Source organism: Nothoprocta perdicaria, unplaced genomic scaffold (genome assembly GCF_003342845.1).
Source record: "Nothoprocta perdicaria isolate Ctin4 unplaced genomic scaffold, notPer1 scaffold_2, whole genome shotgun sequence".
In the NCBI taxonomy this organism is placed as follows: domain Eukaryota; kingdom Metazoa; phylum Chordata; class Aves; order Tinamiformes; family Tinamidae; genus Nothoprocta; species Nothoprocta perdicaria.
In genome coordinates this window covers 3,983,985-3,995,514 of record NW_020455204.1, presented here as the reverse complement: position 1 = coordinate 3,995,514, position 11,530 = coordinate 3,983,985, and the positions used below count along the sequence as shown (strand labels likewise).

The following is an 11,530-nucleotide window of genomic DNA, read 5'->3' as shown; positions in this document are numbered from 1 at the left end:
GTGTAATTTTTTAATTACTTTAGAGCTTCTATGCTTCAACAAAATGAATGATTAACCTTGTAGGATCCAGTGTTTAGAATATCGTGGTTCTGCTGTATTAGGGTACAGCCCTTCACAGCTTAAGTYTAACATGAGTTTGCTAGATGAAGGTCAAAGCATATCATATTTAAGGCTGTGAAGGCTGTTCATAGAATAGAGGAACTTAGAAATCAAAATAAATGTTTTTCATACTGTCATGTGCACAGTTGATAGTTTGAGATTTACTTTAAGATTGAAGATGTTCATAACTCATACCTGGGAGWTTTCTTTTTTTGTAATGTAGTTGTAAGACTTTGTAGTGATGCAATTCTGAAAAATAGCCTGATTTTAAAAAAAATGGAAGTGACTTCATGTGGAAAAACWGCCATTGAGCGTTCAGGCTGAAATCTGAAAACACATCTGGAAAAAGTGTTTTGAAAACTTAATGATTAAACAATAGAAACTAATATGCTATAAGAGGAGGAAAATAAAACAGAATCCTTTGCATGAAGTAAGAGCAGGAAATAGTCCTAACTGGGTTCCCGATCTTTGCCTTAGTGCTGAGATACAATCTTTCAAATGACATTTTAACTTCTTTATTTCTTTTATGGAGCAGTAACTTGTCCAAATAGGTATTAAAAATGCCATAAACACCAATCCAAACGTATGAAAATGGAAATAYAGCTAGGTGGTGAAGGAAGGGCCAATTCAATAGAGTAGCTGTAACTTAAGGAGGGAGTAAAATCAAGCTGAAGGAGTAGGACGGCGTAATCATTTCTGTCATAAAGTTGTGATTTCTCGATAGTGTACAGCAGGAAAGACTCATAGCCCTTATGGCTCTATGTAGTGTCTGCTGAAATATTCTTAAAGCACCTCATGTTATTGAGCTTCCCGTATCTTCTGTTTTAAGTTTAGTTGTTTTTCAGATTCATGGGGTTTTCACAGYGAGCAATTTGTTGGCAATGTCTTGTTTTCAGTGCCTGCTGATTGACCATATGTAGGTTGTAAGCGTGTGGATTACATGGAAGAAAGTGAGAAGAGGGTTTGTAGTGTACTAGAGAGGAGGATTTCATTTGGAAATAAATATTCTTCCCACTCCCTTGTTGCTGAAGAGGGGAATCTGAAAAGTTCAGCTGTTCTTGTCTGGCTCTTTGGCTCTTTGCCCACAAAACAAGGACTGGGAAACAGCCTGTTGTGCAAATAGCTACAGCCTTGAATCATAGCCAGAGATAGACTCCCCTGGTAGCTGCATCGTACCCTTGCATTATACGTTTTCTCAGCTAAAAATAGTTATTGAAATGTTAGAAATATTGCAATGCCTTTAGCTGTAGGCACTGCCTAACTAGAGCGTATTTCTGAGGTTTTCTAGACATCATGTTTGCATGTCCCCAGTCTGCTCCCTTCTTGACAGGAATCAAATCTTATCTCAGCTTGTCATAAGTTTTCTCAGCTTGTCATAAGTTTTCACACATAAATGTTCTGAATTGCTATTTACTTCAAAAGTCGTAATGGAATTTAAAAAGAAAAATGTAGACTGCAAGTACTCTTTCAAGTAGTTACGAAAGAAGAGGAAACGTGCTCTCACTACAAGTCTTAYAGCTTTAAAATGTTCTATGTGCTAACAGGAAATACTTTGTCTTCTCTGCATTTGCTTGTATCTCTTCAGAATCAGAATAATTCTTATGATATGCCCTTTTCTTACTTTTATTGCAGCATTTAAATGGTAGGGAAAGAAGTTTCCTTTTTTACAATTTTAGCTCACTTTTTTCCTCCTCCTTTCATAGGTGAAATAACAATGGATTCAGTATTATCCCGCTTGAAGCAGCTCACCGCTGATGAGCTTAGAGAAGAAATAATAAAAGCGGGACTGAAGTGTGGACCCATTACCTCAACCACTAGGTCTATTTTTGAAAAAAAATTGGCTCGGACTTTGTTGGAACAGCAAGGAGCGTTGGAGGAGAAAGGATCTGCTCTTTCAGAGGAGGCTGCTGGAAACATCCCTTCTGATAGCAACCAGGCAGAAACGCGAAAGGCTTTGAAAACCTCAGCAGTGAATCCCACCTGTCATGGAAATGCTGCTGAGGAGGCAGACTTTGGGTACTCTGTAGGTCTGAACCCTCCAGAAGAAGATGCYGAGATCCACAGGAACGGTTCAGCTCCAGTTTGTGGAGGAGCACGCTTTGATTCACAAATTGATACTCAGCCACCGTCCAAAGATCCTCCTCTGTACTATGGTGTCTGTCCGGTCTACGATGACATATTGGCAAGAAATGGTAAATAACATCTGCGTATATCTGAGGTGCTCCCATCCAACGTGTGTTGTCATATGATATAGTAGCAATAGAATAGTAGCAATCTCGCCAAAAATGGAAATAGTTCTATGTGCGTGATTAAATAGTTAGGACGCAAGTAGGAGCATATCTCTGTAAGTTAGCATTAAGATACTAAGTACCAGGCAAAGCTGTAAAAGAAATAATTTTCATTACCTGTTAACGCCTGTCCTTTCAATTTTATATAAGTTGCCTATACAGTATAATTAATTTCTGGATTACTCTTTGCATTTTATTGATAATCACTGGAATACAGAATCGCTAAATCTCTCATGGGATTACAGTAGCACATGAGCCATTGTGTATTCTGAGGCAGCTGCAAGGATTCTTTTTCACAAGAAGTATTTTTATGTAGAAAAGTCTTAAGGACAGTGGATTATCTGTATAGTTTATCTTTCTCTACAGAAGAACACAGAAAGTAATCCAGTCTGAATAAGCTCTAGATTTCTTTTTCAGTCTAGGTATGAAATAATCACTTGGTTGATCTGTTTTAAACAGTTGTTCAAATATTGATTGATATGTATGGCAAAGCACTGATATCAATCTCTCTTCCATCTGACCTGATATTGGATAAAATTTATAGAATTATTCAGTTTTCTAAAAATAAAATTTTAAAGGGCTGCAGATGCTTATGCCACATTTGGTAGGCAAACACTGAGACCAAAGCTGGAAGGATAGTTTGAGAATTCTGTAACCAGTTTCTGTGAACAAGTCTGAYGCTACTGAAATAATTTAATTTTGCCTGTACTTTCTTACAGAGAGAGTACATGTTTATGAAGATAAAAAGGAAGCTCTCCAAGCTGTTAAGATGATTAAAGGCTCCCGATTCAAAGCTTTTTCAAACAGAGAAGATGCTGAGAAATTTGCTAAAGGAATTTGCGATTACTTTCCGTCTCCGAGCAAGTCCTCTTTATGTTTATCTCCAGTGAAGATAGGGTCATTTAACAGAGGTGAGTGAGGTCATTCATCTGTATATGATAGTTTTGTRTGTAACCAGCTCAGTAATTAAAATGTTTATCAGTCCATATTGAAACCYGAGGTGACAGCACTAATGATATTCTCCCTCCTATTACTTACAAGTGATATTTATTATATGTTATTTATACTGGTACTAAGTGATAAGCTGCTAAAATATTTTAGAATGCAAGCTTATTTTGATGGTCTGTATATTAATGCAGTGATCACTGTAAAAAAATACTTTAGGGAACATGATAACTGTGTTTTCATAGATGGCTTGTGCTCCCCTGAGACTGAAACTGCTAATAAGGAAAGGGCCAACAGTTACAAGAGTCCACGTACTCAAGATCTTACCGCTAAGCTGCGGAAAGCTGTTGAGAAAGGAGATATAGCGACATTTTCAGAACTTATCTGGAGTAACCCTCGCTATCTGATTGGATCTGGAGACAATCCAACAGTTGTTCAGGTAAGAAAAACTATCTGAGACATTTTTAAGAGAGGAAGAGTAATCCTTTCCCCCTCCTGCCACAAAATCATCTTCCAGGAAACTCAGGATAGAGCAATTGCTGTGTGCAGTAGAGGCCATGCCTCTTGCTCTCAGTCTACTTTTGTCTGTTCAGTGAGGGGGGAATTAACTACTTGAATATACATCTAGTGTAATTTGAGGTTTGTTAAAATCTTAAATTGAGCCTTTTTTCTTTATTCTGTGGAGTTGGAAAATAATGTGTTCAGAATATGCAGTATTTTTCTCAGCTGTTTTCTCTCCTACTCAAATAAATTTGATTTTGTATTTTTATTTATTGTATTGTGACAGAGACTGCAGCTCCCCTCACGTAGTCCTGAAAACTGTGAAAAAAAACGGGCAAATAAAAACCCAAACAGCGTTGCAATGCTTAATACTTTATTTTCACTTACTCTTTGATAGGACATGTGTGTACTATGATAACGTTTCCTCTAAGAGTCTGTTTGTAAGAAAATATTAAGAAACAAAAATCTAAATATATAACTCAGTCTGGGAACCATTACAGCTTCACACTTATATCAGTTAAGCATATGGGCATAAGCAAGCTGTTCAGATTTCATTTCATTCCAAAATTTGTCTTTTTTTTCCAGGAGGGGTGTAGGTACAACGTCATGCATGTTGCTGCCAAGGAGAATCAACCGGCTATCTGCCAGTTATTACTAGACACTCTGGAAAATCCCGACTTTATGCGGCTCATGTATCCAGACGACAATGATACGATGTTGAAGAAGCGCATCCGATATATTGTTGACCTTTACCTTAATACACCGGATAAAATAGTAAGATTTGAATGTTTCCCAATTTCTTTTTATTGTGGCAGCAACTGGAGGGTGTCAAGGAAGTATAAGGGAAATAGAGAGTAAGGGGGTTGTGTTTTATGAGTAATCATTATTCTACAGTAGAGAAAGACTCATCAAGAGTACTTTTAATTAGTCGTAATGTTTGTTTATTTTTTCCGCAGTCTCAGAATAAAACATGTGGGGCTGACTTTGTCATTTTTCCATATACATGTGAATTTTCCCTYTCCCCATTGCAGGGCTTTGATACGCCATTGCATTTTGCCTGCAAGTTTGGGAATTTGGATGTTGTTAATGTGCTTACCTCCCATCCAGCTATTGTAAAAAATCCAAGAAATAAGTATGATCAAACTCCGACAGAGGTAAGTCTCCCCGTGTCCAGGCTGAGAACAAAAATACCACATCTAAGCGGTTATTTTGGGTTCAAACAATCAATGACTGCTCTAAATAGAAGGCTTTGTAGTAAAATAGTAGTGTCATTATTAGAGTGAATCCCTGTTAGCACTCAAAATAWTTAGTATTGATTAAACTGTGAGACAGTTTAAATGTTCTGGTTYGCTGCCGTTTCTTACAGCATCTGTTTTATGGATGTGGATGTATTTTAGCAGTGTGCTTTACTATGAATTAAAATACAAGATTAGTTGGCTAGAGGCCAATAATTTGACTATTTACAAATGAACATAATTTATTTGAGATTGATGTCTTTGCTTAACTAACTAACAATTAAAATTGCTTTAATAGGTGGTTTGTGAAAGAAGCAAGAATAAATCTGCAGAATTGAAAGAAAAGATAAGAGAATATTTGCAAGGTCTGTACTTAAGAGCTCTATACTTTCTCAAGCACATAATTYGGCTCTTTTCTCTGTTGGATTTGCTTTCTGTAGCATTCCTTTTTATAAATGATATTGCTTTACAATGTGCTAAGAACCAAAGAGAAACACTAAAACTGAAAAGGATGAGAAAGCCTTTTGTGTCTTAAGTTTTATGGTTGATACTTATCTAGAGATATCAGAAGTTTATCCCATCAGCTTTGGAAGGTGGGCATAGCTCTCATTTCACTCAGTGAATGTGAAGATGCAAGATTAATTTAAAGGYAAATAAAAGACTTTTACAGAACGAGAGATTTATTTGTCACAGTAAGGAATTTCTAGCTTGTTTCACCTAGAGGTTTTTACTATTTGTCACATGTGGGTTTAAACATTTATGAAAGGTGTGGGGTTTTTTTTTTGTTTTTTTTTTTAATTTGTTGATGATCCTTAGGGGAAGAGATATATATGCTAATCAATGTACTTTTGTATTTGAGAGAAAGGAAACTGGAGCAAAGGTATGATTTGTAAGCTGTTAACACATACATCTGTAAGCTGTTAAAATATATTGAAACAATGAGTTTGAATTACAAGTAGTTTTAGTAATGAAATAAAGTGGATGTTTAAGTATACAAATCTATGGATGCACACATCCAAGGAAGAGGCAACTGACTGGTGAAACAAAATCTTTTTAAGAAAGCTTTTTTTCTATTTAATCTTAGGTCGATACTACGTACCGCTCTTGAGAGCAGATGACAATTCCTCAGCTCCTGTAATCGGTGCCCCGTGGTCGCCCGATCAGACAGACAATAGCCCCCAAACATCTTTACCTATGTACCATGGCAGCCCCAAAGATCCAGTGCTGTCAATAAGAGCTTTTGCAGGCCCTATGAGCCCCTCAAAGGTAAGAGTATACTGTAAAGTTCCTAGGACTCTAATGCTTTTTTTTTTCTTTTTTTGTCCTTTTTTTAATATAAAAAAAAATAGAACATCCACCTGTGGTTCAGTGTCTTGTGGAACTCGTTATTGTAATAGATAGCAGCTACATTTTTCAGTATTGTCTCTTCTCTTCGTGACCTGGAGAGATTTTCTTCTATAAAGTGGGAGAACACAGGCAATTTTGAAACCCTTTTATTGCCAGAAACATAAAAATAAGTGAGATAGATAAGGAAAAGTGGAAGCTCCTCCACTTTTTGTGGAAAATAAAGCTCCTCCTTTCTATTGGAAAATCATTTTGGTCACAGCATTGTTTGACAAGTCTGGTATTGTCTTTATGAATAATTGTTCTTACTTTCTTATCTGAATCAAAACTAACAGATGTAGGTTTAAAAAAAAAATAAGATCCAGTTTCTAGAATTTGAAATGAGATGTTTGAAGCAATTTATTACCTCCTGTTGTTGAAATACAAGTAAATGTTCYGAAATTTAATGGAGATGAGTAAGGCATTTCTAATAGGCATTGGATAGTTTTGGAAGAGTAGTGATTGAATAGTAGGGAAAAAAAAAGGAAATTTTTAGGAAATATATTTAGAGATCAATTAAATATAAATTTGTAGGCATTTGTCTCATTTAATCAGAACTTCCTTGAAATATGGCAATTTTGGAAATATTAAGATGACAACACATTCTATCATATGATGTTTGAATTCCTTCAGCGCTGAATTTTATCAAAATGCTTAATATTTTTTTTCTTCTAAATAGGCTTTTTGGTCAATTTTCTGTTYACTTGACAGAGCTGTAAGTGTATTGTATACTCTGAACAACTTTTATCTAGRCTATAAATAATACATTGCTTTGGTTGCTGACAACGTTTTAAGATCTGAATGTAGCTCTTCTATCATTGATTTTTGTCATGCAAAGGCATAAAGTTGGTGAGTTTACAAGAATCCATCCTTTAAGCATTGAAAATCAGAATAAATGCCAAGAATATATGGTAATAAGTGGACCAAATTTATGGAATTGATATAAAATTACCACACTTTCATCTGAGAAAGCAGTTAGCAGGAGAGCATTTGTCATTAAAGTGTAAGGTTGTAAGGCATACCTGTTTTCTGCTGCACATAAATTAAAACCAGTCTGACTTGCTATCTAATGAGATTACTTGAAGGTGATTATACATTTTGGTAGTAATTCTGATGTGCAGTTGTGACATCCAAGTGCAGTAATAAACCAGCAAGTGTACTGGGAGGGGAAGCTTCACATCCAACATGAGCCTCTTCAAAATGAGAGTTGAGCAATACCTGTGGGAGAGCTTGAGTTGTTTACATAGAGGCAGAGAGCAGCTAAATATCTTCTAGACCTATAGGCAGAGAATTGAGATGGTGCCAATTTAATTTCAGATTGTAATGGGGGAAGGGGTGGTGGGTTTTTTTCTTTTTATTTAATTCTTTCATTTTTTAAAGGCTGAAGAATTCCGCAGGCTTTGGAAGACTCCGCCTCGAGAGAGAGCCGGCTTCTTTCACAATGTCAGGAAATCTGATCTGGAAAGAGGTGTTGAAAGAGTTGGAAGGTATCTAAAAAAGTACCAGTTTAAAAAATTAGCACTAAGACAATAAAAAAGCAGAACACTTGTACTGTTCATACAATTATTGCTTAGTGAACAATCTTTAAGTAGGACAAAACTTGCTGCTATAAATACTTTATGAAGTAACTGTAGTGTTGGCTCTTTACTATATTTATGAGAACATAAGCACTTTAGCTAAAAAAGCTGAGACTTGGCTAACAGCTTTGGAAATAAAAGATATTTTAATGATTATTGATTCTTTATCTAGAAAGCTTTTCTCAAACACTCACTTGCTTGATTTGGCAGAAGAGCTACAATTATGCTTAGCCAATTTTCCTGTAAAACGAGAGACTTTAAAAAGACAGCAGAATCAAAAGATCCTAATACAAGTGTTCTGCTTTTTAAAACTGTGCGTGTGTGTTTGTGTCTGTGTTACTGTGTGTTTTTGCTGCTAAAATACTTTGTACCAGCAAAGTATAGGAAAATGTTTGTTACAAAATTATTAGGTTTCTTCCCTTGGAATAATCTCTCACCTCCTCTCCCTCTTCTCTCATTTCCACATAAAATAATTAAATGAAGTATCATTCATACGATAGTTGTGTCAGTATTGATTCAGCTCTACCAGATGTCTGAATGCAGTTAATGTATGGCAGTGCTCATGGGTGTTAACTGTAAGAATAGTAGATAAAATCTGGAAAAGATTGTAGGAAAAGTAGCTGACACTGTGTTTGCTAAGGATGTGCACATCGCTTTTGCAGACTGCTGATTGTTAGAGAATTTGTGTTGCCTAGTTGCACGTTTATAGTCCTATTAATAGCTGATAAAATGTGTTCAGAAAAGTTATTGTCAAACTAATATTTATGTCTTCACAAATGATTCGTTTTATTTTATTTATTGCAGGGAGTTAGCTCATGAACTGGGGTTCCCGTGGGTTGAATACTGGGAATTTCTGGGCTGTTTTGTTGATCTGTCTTCCCAGGAGGGGTTGCGAAAATTAGAAGAGTACCTGAGTCATCAGGAAATGAGCGAAAAGGCTCAGCAAGAAACAGGGGAAAATGAAACCTGCAATAGATACAAAACTCCCCATCCTTCTGGTAAGAAAAAGGCAAATGTTACAAACAACAGGTTGTACCTGGGGAGAAGAGGGAGGGGAAAAAGATTTGGTCCCCAAGGGAAATAGTGCTCACCTGTTGTGGTTGCTATTATTAATCTGTTATCCAAACAGATAGAATATAAATATTGAGAAATTAGCTAATAACAGTGGCTGTAGAAGTAGGACAACTTTTCATATGTTGCTCTTAAAATTCTTCACAGGCAAGAGTAAGAAGTGCTGCAATTCTATTTCTGTCGGAGCATTTTTGGATGAGGACGATGATGACATGAGCTTAGAAGAAATTAAAAACAGACAGAATGCGGCACGTAATAACAGCCAACCTGTTGCATCCAAAGAACCTAGCATAGATGCTCTTGGGGACTCCGAGTGTGACATCTTGGCAATGGAGCCCACAGTCAACATCATAGAAAGAGCAGATCATCCCAGGCACTATGAAAAGGGAGYTTCTTCCAGCAGAAATGGGTTTTGTAATCCCATGGCCAGTGAAAGGATAATTAGTGACAGAAAGCATTTTCGTGATGGAGAAGAATGCCTTGTGTCCCATGTCTGCAATTTAATGCCAAAATTTGAAAGACTGTCGTTCCGAGAGCAAGAGGTAGCAGGCGAATCAAGTAAAATCACTGAAAAACATGAGAATGTGGGAGTCCTGGCTGAAGGAACAGAGCCAAGTGTTACGGGCAGACCTGGAGAGACCAAGATAAGGACAGAAAACAAAATGCCATCAGAAATGGAGAGATCGTCTGTAGAATCTGGAATTCAGACTAATGAGGCACGAAAATGTCAAGAATCTTCTTCCCAGAAATTTYTTTTGAAGACTTCACCCACAAATGACAATTCTAAGCCGTTATTTCTCCTTGGGTATGAAAGCTCTTTTTTAACACATATTTTCCTCCTTGGTCTGTACATGCAAACTTCTTGTTTTCAAATCAGTCTCAAACTGTTAACGTGGCTCTTTTTTTTTTTTTTGTTAGTCTGTCAGGCTTCCTTCATTAGGAGCCTTCATTATTTTAGAATTGGAACATCTAATTGCCCAGATAAATACATAGTTCTCATCTATTTCTGTTTATATTCTAGGGAGCAGCCGTCGAAGCTGGATAGTGATGTCTTAGCAGCTATAGGAGCAGCAGAGATTGATCCACAGAAGTACCCTGTTATTTACAAGTGGAAACATTCAGTGGAGTCCTACTGTTCATCTGACAGGCAAAGGTATTTCTACAGTTCAGTCAAAAGAGTGGAATTAATGATGGTTTCAGTAAGTCAGCTGCAGAACGGCTTGAATGGACAGAATTTTAGGTCTTGTTGCTCACATAAATCGTGTCTGTATTAATGCTAAGGCTGTTGTAATGGTGAATCACCAGACCCTTTACGCTAGAGCCTGCCTGCTAATATGGAAAGGTGCTGTGGTCAAAAATTCCATGCATTACAGGGAATCCCCAATAAATTCAGGATATCAATACAGGCTATTCAAACAGAAAACAAATGCTTCAAGAGCACATGTGTTCTCCATTTGGTAAAGGGCTAAAATTGTCCAAACTCTGCTTTACAGGCACACTTTTCTTAATGGTCATTTTGGAGAAAATGACATCCTTTCTCCATGAACAAATTTCCACGTAATATATTGTGTTAAYTGTCACTTGCTCTTCTCAGATGTGGCTCTGATCTCTTTGGACTTCTCGCTGCTTATTTCTACATCTACAAGAGATACTGAGTAAATCTGTTGTTCTCCTTATCATGGTTTTTCAGTTGGCCAAGTCCCGCGCTGAGAGCAAGAGTCAAGTCCCAACCTGTGGCTGCTGGCCCTCCAAATGCCTCAGCGTATTCTAGTCCGGGAAGAAATAGTCCAGTGATGGGCAGTCCAGGGAAATACAGTCATGCAGCGGCCTCGTCACCAGACTTGGGGAGTCCTGGACGCTACAGTCCCGCGTGTGTCAACCATGCGCTCTTAAAACTGCGTTACTTTTCAGAGCCTCCTGCCCACTAAAATACGATTCGTCTTCTTGGGACTTCAATTATATTTTCTTTGTTAGAGTGGAGGGGAAAAAAAAAAAAGGAAAAAAAAAAATTACAATGTTACTAAAGTGACATGATGTTTGTATCTGGCTATTTATTTTTCCTCAATTGAGGACAAATATATGTTAAAAAATTGAATTTAAGTCTTTATGCCATGTACAAGATACAGATTACTGGTGATTTGCAAGAAGTTAGTGACAGTGAGTGCAGTTGTTCGGTAGCTATGAGTTAGTTAACCCTTGTTACCAGTAGAGCAGCAAGCTGAGCTTTTACTTAGACGTTAGTGGTACTTTACTGTATCACCAAATGTAATTATCAYGATGAACCCATTAGCCCTCAGCTGCATTTCTGTGCTTGGATCTTCTGGATGAAGCCTGTCATCAGTAAATAGAAATATCTCATTAAAGGAAATGGCAAGAAGCAAAATGTTCCTTCACTTGCAGGGGTGAGTGCTCAAACTGAGAAGTCTAAAAC

At 37.0% G+C, this 11,530-nt stretch overlaps 1 protein-coding gene across 1 annotated transcript; it reads left to right on the top strand.

Moving 5' to 3' along the window:
• The first annotated feature begins 1,804 nt into the window (after window positions 1–1,804).
• Window positions 1,805–11,530, top strand: ANKLE2 (ankyrin repeat and LEM domain containing 2). Its single transcript, XM_026037740.1, has 12 exons — window positions 1,805–2,291; window positions 3,107–3,298; window positions 3,578–3,771; window positions 4,419–4,607; window positions 4,865–4,987; window positions 5,367–5,433; window positions 6,153–6,334; window positions 7,832–7,938; window positions 8,833–9,026; window positions 9,247–9,904; window positions 10,121–10,252; window positions 10,790–11,530. Exons 1-12 carry the CDS (start codon window positions 1,814–1,816, stop codon window positions 11,025–11,027), a joined length of 2,754 nt encoding a protein of 917 aa, XP_025893525.1. The 5' UTR covers window positions 1,805–1,813; the 3' UTR covers window positions 11,028–11,530.